The following is a 23,407-nucleotide window of genomic DNA, read 5'->3' as shown; positions in this document are numbered from 1 at the left end:
ATAATGATTTCCACCTAACTAGTAGTTTTGTCTGGCTCCCCTTTTTTCCTCCAACATCAGTGATATAAAAGTCAGACAATAAACTTTTGTTGTATGCCCTTTTTACGTACCTGCACACAAGAATGTGTGTGATAGGTGTTCTCTTTACTGGTCCATTGCGACTAAAAGCAAATCCAGGTTGCCGATGAATATCCTGAGGATTTCCTGCATAGGAGCCATCATAACACTCATTGATAGAAACATCTATCCTAGCACCTTTTGGATGATACTGCAACAAAAACCGCAAGGTGTTTAGGAAAAGAAAATATTAATTATCCTGCCCTAAATACCCACCCCTCCAATTTATTTAAAAAGAATTTGTTAGTTCTTAATGTTTTGAATAATAAAATAAGCCAGCAATATCAGCATGGTAAACAGGAAGTCAGAAGAACTTGGGTCAATAAGATGTGTTAAAATCCTGACTGTGCCACTTATTAGCTTGGTGACTGTATAAATTACTTCTTGCCTAGGCAAGAAGAAAATTACCACTTAATTCAAAGAGTTGGTGTGAGGATTTTGTGAGTCAATATAGGTATACTATGTAAATACTTTTTCCCAAATATACGTAAACTCTAAATCATTCACTGTATTTCATGCATATAACAATCCATCAAGTGAAGAAATTTTGGTACTTTTACACAAAGTACAATTTGTGAAAGTCAGGTTGTCTTATATTTAATGCACATTATTGGTAAGAAAAAATAAATTTTACTCACAACATAATTGAAGATAAATCTGCTATGGCAGAGTTTAAGATGCTTGAGTAAACTATAAAGTTTGCGGCAGTTCAGAGTGCACCAAGGGCAATGCAGGTCATCTCTTGCTTCAGTTTGTTGTCTTGTATTGTTGTTATAAAGGAACTAAAAAAACAAAAACAAAAAAACAGCAAATCTCTAATTTACATGTCAAGATATTTTGGTTCAATATCACTTCTAAAAAATTAAAACTGAAAAGGAAAATCAAATCAGCAATACTTATTTAAACATGCCAAACATTTCATATCTAACATAAAAAATGCATTTCATGATTACTTAAAAAAGATCAGCTATATTTACCTGATAAAATATTCTTAATTTTTGTCTGTTTTCATTTGAAGTATCTTTTTCTTTTCTTGATTGTAAATCTGTAGTCAATGATTCTTTAACAGCTGAAAATATATACTTTTATATTTAATAAAAATACACTTGCTTTTAAAAAGTGAAGTAACATATCTCACAAAAATTATTAAACATTGAAAGTTTCACAGAATTCTCCTTCTGGTATTTAACATATTTTCTGTTTCCTCCCTCAACCGATGATCACAGGAAAAGTCCTCTTATAATCAGCACCCCTAATCAGAGGTTAAGGTTTTCTTTCATTGGCAGGACCCATTTTTTCCTTTAAACACACCCTCCATTGTCCTAAACCATTATAAAAGCAACCCCAAGTAATTATGTGTGATCACTATGAGGTTTTAAGCACTTTGAGGTCAGAGTATAGTTTTATTGATTTTTGCTCACTGCTGGGCACTAGGAATACAGTCATCAACTAAGTGCTGGTTTACCAGAAATAAAGTAAAAAATGATTATATTAAGATTAATCTAAATCTAAAAGAGAATGATGATGGCATATTTCCTTTTAAGGGGAAAAAAGGTATTTATTTTTCCTGACATAATCATCCTACATGTACAGTTTTCTGTAAAACTTTCTTCTTAGTTTCTTTGTAACTCTTTTATCTAATACACTAGCTTCAGAATATTTTGAGAAGCAGACTATAATTTACTGGGAAATCTTTCCCCTGACACAGGCCATTTCTTATATCTTTTTAATCTGACCAAAACAATGAACTTCACACAATAAATGAAGATGAATGGTCAATGTCAAAGATAACATCTTAAGCCATCTGACTACTTTAAACAGACATTATGCTCTATGGTCAAGGACACTGTTCCTATCAGACAGATATAAAATGACAAAACATTGTAACTTTGGGCTGAAATTCAGCAGAAAGCTAACTCCATTTGTAGCTCTTTCAAAAAGTTTTCTTAAATCTCTCCTCTTAAAAATTTACTGCATCTCCTGGCAGTTTTGATGGGGGAAAAGAAAAAATTTACTACGAAATTTAACCTGATAAAATCTGGGTTTTGATGACCCTCTTCCAGGCCTAAAATTATAGAAACACTATGAAATACTGAATACAGTTCTGCAACAAAAACATTTTTACATGAATTATAAAAAGTATAGCTCCAAAACCCATTATAGCTATAATTCCAAAATCTTAAAACCAATCTGAAAACCGATTGTTTCCTCCTCTGAGTTTCTGGCAAATTTGTTTAGTGGAAAAATTTGTCCTAAATTAACATGAGAACTCTACTTTGAGGTGTTATATATATGTGTGTTATATATATAACTAGGTGGCATATATATTTATCATGCTTCTAAAATATTAAGAGAAAAATTGAAATTTCCAGACAAATCTGGCACAAAGGTTTTAGATAAAGAATTACTGATCAGTACTTCAACACAAAACTTTATATAGGAGAACCTAATTTACCAAGGTTCATAATAAGCCAAATATTTTTAAAATAATCACACAGCACAAAACATAAAATTAATCTACAGCATAAGACCTAACTCTATAAACCATTTTTTTATTTTTAAATTTTTTTATAAACCATTATTTTGATAGCAATATTTTCTTACCAATAGTCTGAGTAGGTTTAACTGAACCAGGCTTGTTTTCTTGATGGAGACTCTCTGAATTTCTAGTGGCAAGAGGCTTGGCAATAGGAGCTGTAGATTTATCATTGGTCTCTCCTGTCCAACGAAGAGTGAACTGCAACGTAGGTCCCTGAGAAAATGTTTCAAATGGAGGCAGCCTCTAAAAAATAAACATGAAGAATGAGGATTCATATAATGAATTGAAAGATATTACAGGACTAAAACAATACTCAGTGTAAGTCAATGTGGATTTGATCTAAATCAATAGATTTTTCTTGAAAATCCAAATGCTGACAGAGATGGCCAGGCAAATAATGCAAATATATGGAGCAGTAGACACTATAAAACTGGAGAGGTCAGGCTTTCTAGAAGAGGCAGCTATTCTCTCAGGTGAGAAGCAATTTGGCAAGGAAAATAAATAAATAAATAAGAGGCAGCCACTTATTAGTAATGGCTGAATTGTTGTCATGTAGAAACACTGGCCCAGCACAGTCAGATTTTCAGTTTCAAAAGAGGTGAGAAATTCTAAGTTTTCATGAGTAATCATCTAATTTATGTTGATAACCAATTCAAAATATCTTTAAAAGCCCGGCACAGTGGCTCATGCCTGTAATCCTAGCACTCTGGGAAGCCAAGGAGGGAGGACTGCTTGATCAAGATCAGTAGTTCTAGACCAGCCTGAACAAGGCCAAAACCCTGACTCTACTAAAAATTGAAAAAAATTAGCCAGGCATGGTGGTGTGCACCTGTAGTCCTAGCTACTCAGGAGGCTGAGGCGGAAAGATTGCTTAAGCCCAGGAGTTTGAAGTTGCTGCAAGCTAGGCCAATCGATGCCAGGGCACTCTGGCCCAGGCAACAGAGCCAGACTCTGTCTCAAAAAAAAAAAAAAAAAAAAAAAAAAGTACTCAAAGCCTGCTAGTTTGCAACCTCTGTTCTTAGGTGATCAAACTTTTTCTTTTTGTAAATTGAACAAGTTTTGCAATTAGTAATTTTTCTTGACTTCTCTCAATGTCACTGACAATGACTATCCCTATTTCTCTTATTTTGTTTTGGGGAAATGAACTAACATAGCTCTCTTCCTCTACCTCGAAACACTTAAAAGATAACTCTTCTCTTAGTCTTCTTAATTCCTAGCTAAGGTTTAGTTCTCTGCCCCAAACTCTTACACATTCTAAAGGATTTACCTATTAGGGTGATGATCCTAAATTGAGTCTCCATTCTCATCTTTATATTTGAGCTCTAAACCCGTGCCTCTTGGATATTTAATTCAATGTTACCTTGAACTAAAACATGTTTAGAAGTGAATCCATCTATTATCTTTTTTTTTTTTTAAATGGTGAAAGTGCCGAATTCTAGCCACTATAACCACCAGGGAAATTATCTTTTTTCTAAAATAAACATCTGGTCCAACATGGTGGCTCATGCCTATAATCCTAGCATTTTGGAAGGCCAAGGCAAGAGGAACACTTGAGGCCAAGGGTTAGATAACTGGCCTAGGCAATATAATGAGATCTGGTCTCTACAAAATATAAACAAATTAGCCAGGCATGGTGGTGGGTCCCTGTAGTCCTAGCTGCTTGAGAGGCTGAGCCAGGAGGACTGCTTGAGCCAGGGGGTTAAAGATTGCAGTGAGCTGTAATTGTATCATGGAACTCTACCCCGGGCGACAGAACAAGACACTATCAAAAAAGCAAAACAAAACAAAAAACATCTTTCCTTCCCAAGTACAATTATTTTTCTTCCCCGCATATCATTCTGCAGTGACCTGAAGCTAAAAAGTCTGGAATTACTGTTGACCCCTATGCTTTCTTTTGTTTCTCTTACCAATTACACCAAGTTTTTTAAAAATTGTCTATTATTTCTTTCTTTCCCTTCAACAATCACAACAAAAACCTTTGTACAAATTCTTACTACTGTAATATGTAAGCTGTTCTCCCTGCTTCTAATTTTCACTTACCTTTCCAGATATAGGAGAGCAAATAATATTCCGAAAGATGCTTTCATGCTATTCTCTTTTATAAAAACCTTCAATGGGGTCCGATTTATTTTACTGCTGTGTAAACCTAAACTCCTACATCTTTATTATAAATTACCCTCTTAAACTATGATTTAATTTTTTATAAAGGATATTACAAAGGAAGAGACTAATCATAATCAAGTGCAGCAGTGAGAAAAGGGGAAACAGTAGTAACAAGGAGTTTGAACTATAACAATCAACTGCAATAACTCACTACCTTTGGACCAGCAAACCATAATTTTAGACTAGAATGAGGTAAAAGTGTGATCGCAGAAACGGGTTTTGACACAATAAGTCAAAATCTGGGAATTTATATTTGCAATGCAAAAATATACAGGCATAAGTATATTCACTATGACATGAATATACTTGCGACAGAGAATAAACACCAAAAAATTTTTTAAATAACCTAATTATCTATTAAACTAGCACTGGTTTTGTAAATTATGGGACATATATTTAAAAGAATATCACATAATTCTTTTTTCTGAAGAGACAAAGTCTTGGCCAGGAGAAGTGACTCATGCCTATAATACTAGCACTCCAATAGGCTAAGGCAGGAGGATCGGTTGAGGTCAGGAGTTCAAGACCAGCCTCAGCAAGAGCAAGACCCTGTCTCTACTAAAAATAGAAAAAATTAGCCTGGTGTGGCAGTGCATGCCAGTAGTCCCAGCTACTTAGGAGGCTGAGGCAGGAGGATCGCTTGAGCCCAGGAATTTGAATTTGAGGGCACTTTAGCCTTGGCAACAGAGCAAGAATCTGTCTCAAAAAAAAAAAAAAAAAGTGCCTGACTATCCTTTACTTTTCTTAGGAGACAGTTGTCTTTTTCTTACTGATTTATATAACTCATATACTGATTTATAAAACTCATAGTATTATGTATTCATAATATTAGCATTTGGTATTACAAATATTTCCCCCCACTTCACCATCATTTGTTTTGAACTTTAAATTTTGCAGTATAGAAATTATTTCTGGTCAGGCAGAGTGCTCACACCTATAATCCCAGTACTCTGAGGATTGTTTGAGCCCAGGAGTTCAAGACTAGCCTGTGCAATATAGCAAGTCCCAGTCTCTATAAAAAAATTTTTTAAAGGGTAGCCAGGCATGGTGGCACATGCCTGTAGTCCCAGCTACTTGGGAGGCTGAGGCAGGAGGATCATTTGAGCTCAGGAGTTTGAAGCTGCAGTGAAGTATGATGATACCACTATACTCTAGGCCAAGCAATACAGCAAAATCCCTGTCTGGTGGGGGAAGTCTCAGGGAAAAAATGATTTTTTTAAATTAAAGAGACAGGGTTGGCCAGGCGCGGTGGCTCATGCCTGTAATCCTAGCACTCGGGGAGGCCGAGGCGCATGGATCGTTTGAGCTCAGGACTTTGAGACCAGCCTGAGCAAGAGTGAGACCCCATCTCTACTAAAAATAGAAGAAATTACCTGGACAGCTAAAAATATATAGAAAAAATTAGCTGGGCATGGTGGTACATGCCCGTAGTCCCAGCTACTTGAAAGGTTGAGACAGAAGGATTGCTTGAACTAGGCTGACGCCACGACACTCACTCTAGCCTGGACAACAAAGTGAGACTCTGTCTCAAAAAAAAAAAAAAAAAAAAAAAAAAAAAGCAAAACTCAATGCAGCCTCAACTCCTGGGTTCAAATGATCCTCCTGCCTCACCTTCCTGAGCAGCTGGGCCTATAGGGTGCACTACCATGCCCAGCTAGTGTTTTCCTTTATTTCCAAGAGATGGGGGTCTGTCTTATTCTATTGTTCAGGCTGATCTTGAACTTCTGGGCTAAGGGAAGCCTCAGCCTCCTGAATTATGAGATTACAGGCATGAGCCCCTGTGCCCAGCGAAATTATTAATTTTAATCAGGCATCTTTTTTTTCTTTATGCTTTCTGGCTTTCGTATCATACTTAGAAGGGTTTTCATCACTGCAAGATTAGCATTCACTTATTTTTTTTCCTGAAGTTATGGAGTGTTAATTTTTACATTATGTTTATGAGCCTTCTGGAATTTATTAGGTGTAAGTTTATTTCCAGATGTCTAGAGACAAGTTCTGTCACAATGAATATTTGTCTTTTCCACACAGATCTATAACACCACCATTATCATAAATTGAATTTCTAATATACATCAAACTATTTCAGGACTATGCTTCAATGATATGTTTGTCTATTCCTATGCTTATACCATACCACTAAAGTTATTTTAACTTTATGGTATGTACTACTATCTGATAAGTAAAAGTTCTCAGAATACTTTACCAAATTTTCCTTAGTATTATTACATACTAATTCTTCTAGATTAACTTGAGACTAATTTTAAGGTTTAAAAAAATCCTTAAGAGATTTTGCTTGGGATAGGACACTGACCTAATATATTTTGAAATAAAGGACATCATTATATTGAGTCTGCTTATTCAAGTAATGTATAATATGTATGCCTGTTTATCTCTTCGAAGAGTTAAGTATGCTCCATCTAAGTTCTATAGATTTCTTGACAAACGTATTACTAATCATCACACATTACCTGCTATTACTATGAATGAGATTTAAAATAGCAGTTAACATTTATTGAGCACTTACTGTATGCCAGGCACTGTACTAAACATATTTTATTAATTATCTCATTTAATCCATCAATTCTATGCCTCATTTTACAGACACAAATAAAGTAACTTGCCAAACGCCACACGGTTAAGAGCAGAGATTTGAATCAGGCAGTCTGGCTTTAAGAATGATGCCTTTCATTAAGTACTCCAACTAGATCATTTTTACTTGTGTTTTTCAAAGTATAAAAAACAAATGACTGTTTACTTCCAACATGAATTAGCATTTGGGGAAGAAAATACCAATCAAAAATGGGAGTTCATAACTATAATGTTGGTCAACCTTCTAAGTAGTCCATACCTTCCCATCAAGAATAGTCTCCCATGTTGCTCTTTTCTTGCTTATTGGACATTCTTCCATTTCCTGCATGGCTACTTCATATTCCCCATCTAAAAGCTGTAAGCGCCTGTTAGACAAACACATATACTTTAAAGTAACCTGTGTATTACTGCAAGTACACAAATTCTACATCTTCAGATTTACACTATAATAAAAAGCATTTATTAAATTTATAAACTAGCTTACATACCCAACAAGATTTTAAAATATACCTATATTCCAGTCCTGACAAAAGTAATTTTAATGATGTGCACTAATAACTATTAAGTAGACAATTATTTCATTATTGTTGCTACTCAGATATAACTTTAAACACTGTAAGTATAATATGCCTAAGGTATCAAAACCTGGTAAGTTGCAAACATTAAATATAAATCATGTGTGCAGGCTTTATACTTTTAAAGATAGGATAACAAAAGTGTTACAATACTTGCCTTGGGGAACCACTAAGAATAATGCATGTTAATTTTAACTACTAAAAATGTTTGAACTAGAATCCTTTTCTTTTATACTTGACCAGTAAACTAGTTGATGATTACAATGATGAATCTAATAATGACAGGATACTGGGGGCACCTGGCACATATAGGTGCTCAATAAATATTTCATGGATGAATGAATGAAATACTGGTTGAATCAAAGAATTATGCTGTATAATTATATATAGTTTTAATGTGTGTGTAGTACACATGTGTGTACATATAGATTTTTTTCCATATTTTTTAACACTGGTAACCTCTACTACTCTGAACAGCATTCTTCAACCATGCGCAACAATAAATTGTATATAATAATAGCAAGAATCTGGCTTTTCTTCAGTCTTAAATAAATTCTATCAGGTAATAAAAGCTAACACTTCAAGTGTTTACTATGTACCAGGCACTAAAGACTTTACATAGCTCATTTTATCTTCCTAATTACTCTATGAGCTAGGTCCTGTTTACTCCATTTCCAGAAGAGCAAACTGAGGCACAAAGAGGTTAAGTAATTTGTCTTAAAATCACACAGTAAATAATGCGATACAGTAATGAATCCAGGTAGTCTGTCCCTAAAGTCTGGCTCTTAATATCAAATAATTTTGAGACTTAAGAATTTTTATATTTTCTCTATGCTATACTACCCGAATTGAGTCTACTTCAACAGTACATTAGCAAAGCTTTGGACTTCCCATTTTAAGAACTAATTTATTTATCTGACTAGATAATATATTCATATATTTCTCAATTAAAAAGGAGCTTCCCAGCCGGGCGTGGTGGCTCACGCCTGTAACCCTAGCACTCTGGGAGGCCGAGGCAGGCGGATTGCTCGAGGTCAGTAGTTCGAAACCAGCCTGAGCAAGAGCGAGACCCCCATCTCTACTATATAAATAGAAAAAAATTAATTGGCCAACTAATATATATAGAAAAAATTAGCAGGGCATGGTGGCGCATGCCTGTAGTCCCAGCTACTCAGGAGGCTGAGGCAGGAGGATTGCCTGAGCCCAGGAGTTTGAGTTTGCTGTGAGCTAGGCTGATGCCACGGCACTCACTCTAGCCTGGGCAACAAAGCGAGACTCTGTCTCAATCAATTAATCAATCGATCAATCAATATATAAATAAATAAATAAATAAAATAAAAAGGAGCTTCCCTCATGGCTACCTAATAGTCCATTTAATAGCTACAACCTAATGTACTCTCCTACCTGTAATGTATGAGGAGGCCTTTTCCCTCACAGCCTCATCAACAGTGCTTTACCAAGCTCTTTTGCTGTCAATCTGATAAGTGAAAAAAATGACATCTCAGTGTACTTTTAATTCTGATGCCTTATCTTATTGTTTGGGAGCTGTATGTATTTTCTTTTTTTTTTTGGGGGGTAGTTTTTATTGTTTCCTTTGTCTGTTCTTCTATTGGGCTGTGGTCTTTGTAAATAAGCATGGTCTTTTTCTATTTGAAGAATGAGACATCTATGAGCTCAAAACAATTTCGCCTCAATTTGCCATTTTTACTTTTACATTGGTTATGATGGCTTTTTTGTTTTCTGAAATTTTTTATTTTGCTCAATATTTCCTGTATGGCTTTAGAATTTTGGTTATTCTTTCAGGAGACTTTAACCTGAGATTTTAAAAACAATTTTTATAAATCTAACCCTCATATTTTGGCTTATAAATAGTATTCCTCTACTAAAAGGTGTCAGTACTTCTTGAAGAAATCACAATTCCAGATCAGAGGTAGAAAAGAAGGTAATTCTGGAATATCTTTCTATTCCAGAAAATAATGACAAACTAAAAGTCAAAAGGACACAGGATCCTGCCTGGAGGGGTTCCTCCTTACAAAATTTGGGACAATTTGAGTATTAAAATGATTAACAACATGAACAGATTAAAAGAAATTGAAAAACAAAATTGGTTAATACATACTGATTAAAAAAATCAAAGTTGAGGCAAGAAATGCCCTTCTTTATAGAAAAATGCAAACTAATAAATGTGTAAGAAATTATAGAAAATTACCATTTGCTACTGCCAAAAGAATAATTTATTCAAGCAAGAATCATCAATGATGCTAAAATATTGCACGAAAGGCTACTAAGGGAAAATCGATATTCACCCAGGTTCATGTATTACCATAGGGATGACATGTTAATTTATGAAAGGGAAGTACTGTTTTAATGGAAAAGTATGGTGAATACAACCTTAACCAAGTGATCAAATCCAATATTGCCTTGTCTGTGATGTGGTATATAAAGAACACAGCATCTATTAGAATCCCTATTAGAATATTTAACTCAAATTTAATTATCAGGAAATAATCACACAAGTCTAAGTTGAGATACAATCTTCAAACTACAGGCCTGGACTTTTAAAAAAGGTAGGGAGGGCTGGACAAGTATTCTAATGAAGTCTGGACAGATGTGATATCTAATTACTGAATGGGGAGAGGATGGCAAATCATAAAGGATGTTATTGAGGGCAACTGGGGGATAGTATTGCATTTGCTGGATGTTGATTTTCCCAATGAATGTTATATAGTGGTTATGCAGGGAGATGTCCTTGTTCTTAGGAAATACATGCTGAAGGGTTTAGACATGAGGAATGAAGTAAAGGTTCTCAGCTCAAAAAGTATACACTCACAAATAAAGCAAAATGTAGCAAAACATTAACAACTGATGAATGGTGAAGGGTGTGTGGATCTTAAATGACTATATTTCTCTTTCAACTTTTCCATAGGTTTGAAAATTTTCAAAATGAAAAGCTGGAGAAAAATTATCACGGGTTCTTCTTGGTACTTTTTTCATTTAAAATAAAAGCAGTATTTCTTTCGTATAAGGAACATGTTAACATATACATGAGGCAGAAAGAAAAAAAACACAATGTATCCCCATGCTGCATAAAACAAAACACATTTAACAGTATCGATGAGGCTCAGTGTGCTTCCTCCTAATCACTTCTGCCACACACATAACCACTACCTTCCAGTACGTTTATGTTTCTTTTGTTTTCCATTTAAATCTCTGATCCATAATCAAATTTCTGACTTTAGAAATACATTATATTGGTTTCTATCAGTAATATTTTTTTTTTTTTTTGAGACAGAGTCTCGCTTTGTTGCCCAGGCTAGAGTGAATGTTGTGGCATCAGCCTAGCTTACAGAAACCTCAAACTCCTGGGCTCAAGCAATCCTGCTGCCTCAGCCTACCAAGTAGCTGGGACTACAGGCATGCGCCACCATGCCCAGCTAATTTTTTCTATATATATTAGTTGGCCAATTAATTTCTTTCTATTTATAGTAGAGACGGGGTCTCGCTCTTGCTCAGGCTAGTTTCGAACTCCTGACCTTGAGCAATCCACCCGCCTTGGCCTCCCAGAGAGCTAGGATTACAGGCATGAGCCAATGCGCCCGGCCTCTATCAGTAATATTAAGTGATACATTCTAACACAAGATGGCCACTAAAATCTGTCACTATTCTGAATCATTTTTTTTTTCTTATTAAGAGTTTTATATCTTTCTTCACTTGGTGGCTAACACATGACCAATACCTTAAAGAACCAATCTACTATTTTTTAAATAGAAAGAATAGCCCAGTTAATTTTCTTGGCTTTCTCCTATACCTGATGACAGTGAACTGTGTTAATTACCAGCAAGCAGCCTGGTACAAGAAATCATGGCATATTACAGGTTTCATCCTCCAATCCTGAGAAAAAAGAATGCTGCATTTGCTCCTGAGACCTTCTTTTACTGGTGCTAAGATGCTTCATTTCCAAGTTGACAGTGCAGAGATGACGTTAAGCCCCAGTGCTCTTTGTCACCCTTTGCCAAATGCACATATGCACATGATGATGATACGCAATTTCCCCCTTATCTTTAATAAATACATAATCCCAAGATTTGCATTAAAATCTGTTCAAATATTGCCTCCTCCCAGAGGCTTTCTCTATAAAACAGTAACCATTTATTTTCTCTATTTTTCTTCACTCACCACTAAGTGACATTAGTTGCTATTTTTTTGCAGGGTGGTCTGTTTCTTCCACTAGAAATTAAGCTCCATGAAGGCAGGACTTAGTTGCCTTCTCACTGCCTAGAACAGTGTCTGGCAAAGAGTAAACGCTCAGAAAATACTTGCTGAATAAACAATCTTAACTAAGCCATTCAAATAGTTCCTAATCCATGTTTAATGCTTTCTATTTGACAAAGAGAAAAATTCAGTTTGGGCAAATTTGGTTTTTTATTCCTAAGAACACAGAAAAACAAAGGGAAAAAAATAATATGACCATTATATTCTGCTTCAGAATGAAAACATTTCTAGAATATTACGGGAGCCTCACTTGTTTATCAACATTACCTGTTTTTATCAAATACTGTCATTTGTGCAACAAATGTCTTTTCCCCATCTTCACGATTTCGTTTTCTTCTGGCTGGAAGTTCTTCATTTACATCTAAATTTAACAAACATTTCTCATAAATCAAATATTGAAACAAAAATGTGTTATTTATGATATATGGTCCCTTAACATAAAACACATTTATCACAAATGAGGTACGAATTACACTAAAGTTGGAATATTTAGACCACACTTTTTCTAACTTCATATTTTTACCATATTGTGTATGTTCTCACTTTTTTATTCACTTTTTTTCTTTTTCTTTCAGAGACAGAGTCTCACTCTGTTGCCAGGCTGGAGTATAGTAGTGTGATCATAGCTCACTACAGCCTCAAACTCCTAGGATAAAGCAATCCTCCTGCCTCAGCCTCCCATGTATCTAGGACTGTAAAAATGTACCACCATGCCTGGCTAATTTTTAAAATTTTTTTTGTGGCGATGGAGTCTCACTATGTTGCCCAGGCTGGTCTCAAGCTCCTGGCCTCAAACAATCTTCCCACCTTGGTCTCGTAAAATGCTGGGATTATAGGCATGAGCCACCACACCTGTCCTATCCATACTTTTTGATATTCTCTGCAACAGCTAATTTCTGTTTGGAATAATCTTTGCTAGGCAAACAACTCCTCATGGTTACTTTTTTTTGTTTAGAACAACTAAAGACATGTAATCATGGTTACTTTTTAAGAACTCCAAAGGATACTTCAAGATTCACAGATTGTTTCTTCCAAGGTGCTTCTCCACTGATTTTCATAGATATATAAGTGTAATACTATATATATATATGAGACATATGATGATACTTATCATTTTATTGCAATTACTCATTTCATGTCTCTCTCCTAGATTGTAAACCTTTGGAGGATAGGACTGGATATTTTAATAATCTTTGTATCCCCAGCACCTGTATGTTGATTGAATGATTACCTCAAATATGAATTCAGAATTATTGCAAGAATAGAGAGATAGGTACAGGGATAGATATGTGATTAAGTATAATAAAGTACTCATTGTTGAATATAAGTGGTTAAGTAGATAAGGGTTCACTATAAAATTTTTTCAACGGTCCTTTATGTTTGAAAATTTTCACAACAAAATGTGGAGGATGAGTTCATTGTTTGCTAAGAGATTGCATAAAACAGCAGTCTTTCCAACCTTGGAAAAAGGCAAGGATTCAAAAAAACTTTATAAGCAACTATGAATACTATGAAGGTATACTGGTTCAGTCACTTTCAATAAACACCTTTATCACCAATGATAAAATCTAGTGAAATTACTGAAATAAAAATTACCAATATTTTCATTGGTTTCTCCATTAATCATTCCATTAAACTCTCTTCTTCCCGGACGAGTCACTCTAAATAGCAATGAGTAAGACTTCACCATATGGCTGTTACTAGGTTCAAATTCATTACTGGAAACTGCAAGGGACGGGAAATTTCCAGGTTTTGTTTGATTGAGGTCAGGATTCAAAGGCACCTGCTTTTTACCTGTGGGAACTTGCCTTATTGGACAACTTACATCCTGCAAAGGTAAAGATTATTAAATTATATTTATACATATGCAACAATATGAATTACAATAAAACTTCTAATCACAACTATAAGAAACATGGAATAGGCCATGATTACCAAATGGCATTCTAACCCACAGTTTTGAAAATTGCAAAGCAAAAATGAAAATATGGGACAACTGTATACCAAATATTAAAGCAATGACTTTTTCCAATATAATGAAAATATCATAACAGTATATCAACAATAGGTAGCTGATGGTCATCTGAAATAGTTTTATATTAGAAATATGGAATTAAAACCATGCTTAAAATATTAAACTCAGGTAACTTCATCAGTTCCCTTAAATTTTCTATTTTAACATAACAATAACTGATGGGACCAGAAATGAAAAAAAGATTACCTCTGAGCTCTCTTAAAGAAAAAAAGAAAAAAAAGAAACAAGAACCCCAAGGTCGACAATTACATTATGAAACAGTCATTCCATATATTTAGAAATGCTGTCTAATAGAAGGGATATTGGTCATATTCTGAGTAATGTTCTGTTATCATATAACTAGTTATGCTGAAAGAGCACAGTAGAAAAACTGAAAGATGCAGAAGACCTTTTTATCAGGGGAATATAGTAAAAATCTTATGATAGCTTCTTTTAAAATAAGCAGAATACAAGCTTATGGTCTAAAAATATTTCTTCTCTTTACAAAAGAGTGTAAAATAAAACATGTCTCACCCACCCTCCCAGGTCTTATACGTCAGAGATGACTAATACCAGTCAATTGGCTGTATACATCCTTAAGAAAATGTTTATGCCTATTTTTTTGAAACACAAAAATATTAAACTTATATTCACATTTTTTTCTAAATAATATATCTAAAAGAATTTTCATATCACTGCTTGTTGTAACATGTATGGGCATTAGGAGGCAATAAGGAATGCTGTATCTTAACTTTACATATATATATATTTTTTTAAGAGACAGGGTCTTCCGACATTGCTGAGGCTGCAGTATAGTGGCTATTCAGAGGCGCAATCCCACAACTGATCAGCATGGGGATTTTGACCTGCTTTGTTTCTAACCTAGGCCGGTCTATCCCTCTTTAGGCACCTAGTATTCCACTCCTCTCGGGAAGTCATCATACTGATCCCAAATTCAGTGCAGGCATTCAATCGGCATAGTGCACTATAGCCCAGAACTCCTAGGCTCAGGTGATACTCCCACCTCAGCCTTCTAAGTACCTGAAACTACTGGTAGGAGTAACTGAGACAATAGCTACCTGCAATCATGCCTGCCCACAGAAACTTTTTAATATATATAAAGTGAGACACATGGGCAATATATGTAACCTTAACACTTGTACCCCCATAATACACCAAAAAAAAAAAAAAATTAAATAAAGTGACACTGCTGCCCCCTAGCACTTTAGTCCACTCCCTACCAATGTTCTAGCAGTTTGCCAAGCCCCTTATCACCTTACTATGATCTTGAAGCACATGAGCAATGGGAAGCTCTACAAAGGTTCTGGTTCCTCTCGAAGGACACAAAAACTTAAGGCTCCTAAAAGTACATCTGTTGGCTTTAATGAGTTGACCAGGAAATACTGTAACACTTGTTTCTATGGTGAAATAATTTCACCTTATAAATAAAAATGTGAAGCATGTATTAATAGTTAATGGCTGATAATGCTGACAAGAGAATTTCTTTGCCTAAGAGCAGTGTTAAAAAAGATAATCTTTTGGGAAAAATTCTCTCTTAGCCCTTATCTAAAATTTCAACAGGTACACATAGCTAAGAGACTGAAATACCAGGGAAGCAAGTGAATTTATGCCATAAGATGGTAAAACATAGCTTCTTTCCTTCAATTTCAGACTACTATAGGAAAAAATTTTGTATAGACACCTAGTCAGACTAGGAAAAAAACCCCACAAAAACATGGGAAGTTGGCAAAAGGAGATTATCATGTGATGGAAGAAGTCTTTGGAAGTGAGGAAAAAAAAAGAGAATATATTTTTTTTAAATATAAAGAAAAAAAAAGAGAGATTATCAGTTTTACAATTTAGCCAGGAACATATTTATTAAGCTTTTACAGGTTAAAAATTGACTTTAAAAACACAGTATTTATACATGAATATGTTCAACTAAGAAAACTATTTCACTTCATCTACCAATGACATATTACCTTTCTTTTTTTGTGGCAAACTTTCACAAGCAGGACTTCCAGGGTAACAGAATTTTGTTCATTTTCTGAGTTTTGTGATGGCTTATCTAAACAGAAAATCAATACTTTAAAACCTATTTAAATATATGTATATAAGCACAGTATTCACTTTCCTAAGTCTGGGAGTTTCAAACACTCAAGACTTCCTACAATGAAGACTTCTCAAAAGTTTACTCATTCTTTTTTCCCCAAATCAGTTCCAAACTTGCAGCAAACTCCTTATAAGCCATTATATATATAAACAAACCTTTACAAGACAAATTATTACTTTTCTGTACATTATGATTTTCTTTTGATTCAAGTAGAATGAATTATATTAACTTATATTCAAAACTATTTACTGATTACTTCTGATTTGAAGATTAATTGTTTTTTGTTTTGTTTGAGACAAGGTCTTACTATATTACCCAGGCTAGTCTTGAACTCCTAGGCTAAACCAACCTATCCTTCTGCCTCAGGCTCCTGAGGGGCTGAGAATATAGATGTGCACCATCGCACCTGGCAGATTTTAGGTCTGATTCATTCATTCATTCATTCATTCATTCATTCATTCATTCATTCATTCATACAGAGTCTCACTGTGTTGCCCAGGTAAGAGTGCCATGGTATCAGCCTAGCTCACAGCAACCTCAAACTCCTGGGCTCAAGTGATCCTTCTGCCTCAGCCTCCTGAGTAGCTGGGACAACAGGCATGTGCCACCATGCCTGGCTAATTTTTTCTATATATTTTTAGCTGGCCAATTAATTTCTTTCTATTTTTAGTAGAGATAGGGTCTTGCTCTTTCTCAGGCTGGTTTAGAACTCCTGACCTTGAGTGATCCTCCCATCTCAGCCTCCCAGAGTGCTAGGATTACAGGTGTGAGCCACTGTACCCGGCCTATTTACTTATTTTTTTGAGACAGAATCTCACTCTGTCCACCTCAGCTGGAATGCAGTGGCATCATCATAGCTCACTGCAAACTCAAATTTCTGCACTCAAGCAATCCTTCTGCTCCACCCTGGGACTAAAGGTGCATGCCATGGCTCCTGGCTAAATTTTTTTTCTATTTTAGGTAGAGACCCGGTGTCACTCTTGCTCAGGCTGGTCTTGAACTCCTGACTTCAAGCAATCCTCCTGCCTTAGCCTCCCAAAGTGTTAGGATTCCAGGTGTGAGCCACCACACCTGGGTAATTTTAAGGATCTTGATGTTAGTTTTCTACCTGGTTTCTTTTTTGAGACAGAGTCTGGCTCTGCCACTCAGGCTAGAGTGCAGTGGCGTCATCATGGCTCACCGCAGTTTCAAACTCCTGGCTTCAAGCAATTCTCCTATGTCAGCTTCCCAAATAGCTGGGACTACAGGTGTGTGCCGCACCTGGCTAATTTTTCTACTTTTTGTAGAGACAGGGTCTACCCCTTGATCAGGCTGGTCTCAAACTCCTGACCTCAAGCAATCCTCCCTGCTAGGGATTCCAGGGCCCTAGACCTACATAGCCACCATGCCTGGCCTTCTACCAGATGTCTTAAAATTATTATTATTATTTTTTTTTTCCTGAGACAGAGTCTCACTCTGATGCCCAGGCTAGAGTGCCGTGGCATCAGCCTAGTTCACAGCAACTGCAAACTCCTGGGCTCAAATGATCCTCCTGCCTCAGCCTCCGAGGTAGCTGGGACTACAGGCATGCACCACCATGCCCAGCTAATTTTTACATATACACACACACACACACACGTGTGTTTGTGTGTGTGTATATATATATATAATTTTTTAGTTGTCCAACTAATTTCTTTCTATTTTTTTAGTAGAGACTGGGTCTCCCTCTTGCTCAGGCTGGTCTCGAACTCCTGAGCTCAAAGGATCCACCTGCCTTGGCCTCCCAGAGTGCTAGGATTATAGCCGTGAGCTACCATGCCAGGCCAGAAATATTATTTCTTAAAAAAAAACTCCAAATACACCCTGAATGGACAAGAGAGGCAATATATCTGCTTCTTCCCAACTTCTACTAATTTCAAAGTTATAACAAGAAATTATTTTCTGGAAACAAGGGTATCAACAGTTTACTTTCTCACTTACTTTAATATAAAAAAATTAAAAACAGAATAAATCTGAGCCATTTTTGAGTTTTACATATTTTGTCATATAGATAGTAAAAAAGTTTAATGAGACTGTTTTCTAAACATTTCAGTAGTGGATAATTTATATATATTTTATACAAGTCCCTGGGAACAAAGGGCTAATGAATGTATTAAATTCAAATTATAACTTTCTAAAGTATTACAGTCCATATGCTTTAGAAGTACCACAGAAAACCAAATATGGATGATGAGAAATACTAACTCCAGTAGACAATTATATTAAAGAATTTAAGATGGACAAGCCAGCAAGTATTTTATCCATTTTTAAAACTGTAACTTTTCTCAGCTTTTACTAAAGTAACATAATACTACATAATTTCCTTTGATCTAACATACTGATATATCCCACTGGTAGCAGTGATTATTTCAGGTGTTTTACTGTATGCTTTTAAACATGATGAATGACATCAACTCAAAATGTTTACGCAGAAAAGGTGCTATTCAGGAGCTTCTTTACCTATTCCAGTTTAAGGCAATAAATTAATTTTCATCATTAGCCTCAATAATTTAAAGCTCAAAATCATTATCAGAATCAACATCGTTTCCATTAAATATAATTTTATAAATTTATGCTCATTCTTTTTTACACTCACAAAGGTGTTTTACTGTTAGAATGCCAATATATTTACTTTTAAGTACATACCATTTTTGTGGAAGAAACCAGTAAACGTAAGTTGCAAATGAGCTGACAAGCTAAATAAAACAAAGAAAATATTTTTATCACTTTAATGCTGAATAATAACCTAGACTTTAAAATATAACATTGAAATCATAGCTACTTTAGCTAATTTACAAATATTTGATTTTCTCATTTTTTTTTAATGAACCATAAAGGAGGAAACTTAAGATTTTTCTCATTTTCATCTGCTATTCAGGCCCATGACTCCATGCTTTCCTTGTTAAGTATGACATCCAAAATAGTGTGTCTATACACCTAAAAAAATGAACAACATAATGCCCACAGTTCACAAAAATAAAAGGAAAAAATACAAAAACACCAAAGGCGTAAGGCACACAGACAATAAAACAGACCACCAAATAAGAAGCCAGATAATTTACTGGGTGGTTTTGTGTCCTACCTATAAAATGAGAGCAGGTGTCCCTTCCCAGTTCTCAAAAGAAAATTTTGATTAGAGTAGCTCAATCTATGCAAAAGTGCTTAAATATTTAATTAATTAATTTATTTATTTGAGACAGAGTCTCGCTGTGTTGCCCAGGCTAAAGTGAGTGCTACGGTGTCAGCCTAGCTCACAGCAACCTCAAACTCCTGGGCTCAAGCAATCTTGCTGCCTCAGCCTCCCAAATAGCTGGGACTACAGGCATGTGCCACCATGCCCAGCTAATTATTTCTATATATATTAGTTGGCCAATTAATTTCTTTCTATTTATAGTAGAGATGGGGTCTCGCTCTTGCTCAGGCTGGTTTCAAACTCCTGACCTGGAGCAATTGCCCACCTCGGCCTCCCAGAGAGCTAGGATTACAGGCATGAGCCACCGCGCCTGGCCTTAAATATTTTAAAGCTATGGAAATTCAACTTTCCTAACAAATGATGCAGAACTATTACTTTATATTTTAATTAAGAGTGAAATATACAATTACAAATCTGCTGTAGATCTGTAATTTAATGTATCAACATGTCATTTTTATTTTTAGAAGCCATGAAAAGGGAAAAGGAAACATGGACTACAGTGATCCTTGTTTTTACAAACATGTATCAACAATGTTTGAAAAACTATTAGGATGGGATAGAATAAACAGAAACATCAACCAGCTTTTGTAGTATCTTTAAATTGCAAAACAGAACAATCTATTTGTTGGCCATTCCTAACTTTCCAGAGCATAGTTTCAGTAGTGATGTGGAAAGACACCATACTATAGAGGGATATGTAAAAGAAATGGTGGGGTAAGGAAAGCAGTACTGATCCCTTACTTAAGAAATTTACCAGTGAAAAGAATGAAAATAGTTACCGAGCAATAAAAACTACTAAAGGGTAGGTGTTGTTTTTTTTTAAACGATGGTAACAATCTTGGCTTTTTTTTCTTTTTGAGACAGGATCTCGCTGTTACCCAGATTGGAGTGCAGTGGTGCAATCACAGCTCACTGCAACCTCCAACACTCAGGCTCAAGCAATCCTCCTGGCTTAGCCTCCTAAGCAGCTAAAACTACAGGTACCCACCACCATGCCCTGCTAATTTATTTTTTGTAGAGATGGGGTCTCACTATGCTGCTCAGGCTGATCTTAAACTCCTGGGCTCAAGTGATCCTCCCACCTTGGCTTCCCAAAGTGTTGGGATCACAGATGTGATGGACTATTCCCACCCATTTTTATAATTAGAGAGGAAGAGTTTAAAAAAGACATTGAGGCAAGAAGAGTATTAAGGAGCAAGTAATGACTGGAAATGAGGACATAATAGGTTAGCCTCACAAATATGCCTAAGACTCCTCTTTTTCTAAGATACAGAAATAAGAGGCAAGTAAGTAATACATTTCAACGGAAAATGTAGGAATGTCTCTATCTTCTTAGTGAAGTAAGTCATGAAACTGCTGAAAGAACTACAGGGTGGGGGGGTCTTAAGGGACATTTCTGGAACAGTACTAAAGAAAATATGCTAGACTATCATTGGAGGACAAAATTAATACGGAAGAGTAAAAGTATAAGAGTTCATGCAGAGTTAGAAAGCATAACTATGAGGGAAAAACCAATAACAACCACAACTTAAATATCAACAGAAATGGTATACAATGGGATTTTTAAAAACCTATTCTATACAGGTAATTCATATATTATAAACACTCGTATTACTTTCTGACATGAATCAGATACTTTGTACATGCCATTTACTAAGATAGCTAGCATTTTTCTATAAAAAAGAGTTCCATAAATATCACCTTACAAAGCAGAACTACCCAAACTCCAAAATATAAGTGAAATACAGAGAGGAATATTCTACAATTTCTACACGTTAGAAGATAATCCATTACTAACATGTCTATATTATTCTTAGTTGCTTTAATTAAATCTACATACTAAGACCAGGTTATTTTACTTAAATTATTTTATTATGATTTTTTTTCCCCCGGAGACAGGGTCTAGCTCTGTTGCCCAAGCTAGAATGCAGTGGCATCAGCCTAGCTCACAGCAACCTTGAACTCCTGGGCTCAAGCAATCCTCCTGCCTCAGCCTCCCAAATACCTGGGACTACAGATGATTGCCACCATGATCGGTTAATTTTTCTATTTATTTGTAGAAGACAGGGTCTCGCTATGTTCCTCAGGCTGGTCTCGAACTCCTGAGCTCAAGCCATCCTCCCACCTTGGCCTCCCAGAGTGCTAGGATTACAGGCATGAGCCACCATGCCCAGCTAAATTAACCTTAATAGATACCTTAATAGATACCCTTAATAGATAAGGTATAGATTAAGGTATCTATATACCTTAATAGAGTAAGGTATCTATATACCTTAATTTGGTACCTATTATCCCTTTCTGCAAATTTTCTTTACTTTCGAGATGGGGTCTCACTATGTTGCCCAGGCTGATCTGAAACTCCTTAACTCAAGGAATCCTTTGGCCTCATTCTCCCAAGTAGCTGGGACTACAGGAGTATACCACCATGCCTGGCTCCTTTCTGTAAATTTCTGAATGAGTCCCCAACTACCAAATCTTTTGCCTGGCTACTGAAATGGCTCCCATTTCTCGTGTCCCTTCAAGCCTTATATAGGAAAACAGAGTAGAATAATTAGAGCCAGAAAATTGAGGTTTGAATTCTGGTTCCACTTATTAACTATGTCCCGATACCTATAAAATGAGGATATAATTTCTCTCAAGATTGTGAAGGTTACAGAATAAAATAAAGTATCTAGCAAAGACCGCAACCTCAAGTATCTTTCTACAAAGACCTCAACCTCAAGTATCCTTGAGCTTAATGATCACTTCTTTTGTTTATAAGCATTTGTATTTACAACTTTTTTGTCACTATTTTTTTATATACATTCTCTTTCAAAAATCTTTTTATTATATGGGTGTCCCTAGCACCTAGCAATGTCTTACAGAAAGGTTCTCGACAAATAAATGGTTTCCATAAGATAATGTCCTCCTAGAGTAACAAGCTTTTAAAAGGTTAGGAATCATGGCCCATTACACTGTGGTACTAATAGCATCATTTACATTATTTTTCTGGGAAATATGATTTTAAGATCTAACTGTGAAATACCAGAAAGACCTTGCATTTATCTATCTCAGGAAATATTTTAAATTAGTGTTACTCAAAATGTGGTCTACAAACTGAAGTCATTAGGGAAATTTACTGTTCCACAATAATGTAAGAGAGACTAAGACTTTAACAAAAGACTGAAAATTGAAAACTAACAAGCAACCAATAAAAGGTCCTTTACCACACTGTTCTGAGACACACTGTTTTAAATGATCCTTATATCTTACATAGGATAGCCCACACAATCAGTCAGTGTTATATAACATTGTTTGAGAAAAAGAATTACAAATTTTCAATTAATCAATTTAAAAGATAACATTGGGAATGTGGTTTGTTATGCATGATGTCCCCTCCCCCACCTGAAAGTAAACACTCTGATATGTACCTAGAATAAAGTATACAATGATCCCTTCCACAAGCAGTTTCTTCCAAGGAAAAGGGGCAAAGTTTTCTTTGCCTTCCCTCTTCCCTCTCTTGTGGCTACTGTGTCCACATCTTAATTAGTTAAGCTGGATCAGACAAAGGGAACGAAAAGAAACATGTAAGGTTGGTCAGGGCTATCTGGTTTTAGGATACAAAGGATCTACTTTAGATGACCAGGACAGAATATCATATAATGATTTGGTTCATTTATGTGATGTGTTCCCTGTCTATCTTCTCAGAAAGCAAGCAACATGTTAATAAGAAATTAGACGGAGAATTTGAAATTTTGAGATGCTAGATTCCAAGCACAAACATCTGACAGTTTTAAAGCAGTCTGCAGAATGAGGTTAAGTAAAGTCTTAAGGG

At 35.5% G+C, this 23,407-nt stretch overlaps 1 protein-coding gene across 3 annotated transcripts in view; it reads right to left on the bottom strand.

Annotated features, from left to right (window-relative positions):
• Positions 1-23,407, bottom strand: part of SUZ12 (SUZ12 polycomb repressive complex 2 subunit) — a 43,993-nt gene that overhangs the window by 5,375 nt on the left and 15,211 nt on the right. For all 3 annotated transcript variants that reach the window (XM_075994337.1, XM_075994338.1, XM_075994339.1), the window contains 9 exons: positions 19,047-19,096; positions 16,252-16,337; positions 13,852-14,083; positions 12,523-12,616; positions 7,668-7,773; positions 2,722-2,899; positions 1,095-1,186; positions 756-899; positions 111-268 (listed from right to left, as the gene is read on the bottom strand). In XM_075994337.1, coding sequence (XP_075850452.1) covers positions 111-268; positions 756-899; positions 1,095-1,186; positions 2,722-2,899; positions 7,668-7,773; positions 12,523-12,616; positions 13,852-14,083; positions 16,252-16,337; positions 19,047-19,096 — 1,140 coding nt within the window. The remainder of the gene's footprint in view (positions 1-110; positions 269-755; positions 900-1,094; positions 1,187-2,721; positions 2,900-7,667; positions 7,774-12,522; positions 12,617-13,851; positions 14,084-16,251; positions 16,338-19,046; positions 19,097-23,407) is intronic.

Source organism: Microcebus murinus, chromosome 18 (assembly GCF_040939455.1).
Source record: "Microcebus murinus isolate Inina chromosome 18, M.murinus_Inina_mat1.0, whole genome shotgun sequence".
NCBI classification, from domain to species: Eukaryota; Metazoa; Chordata; class Mammalia; order Primates; family Cheirogaleidae; genus Microcebus; species Microcebus murinus.
This window is presented reverse-complemented; position numbering and strand designations above follow the sequence as displayed.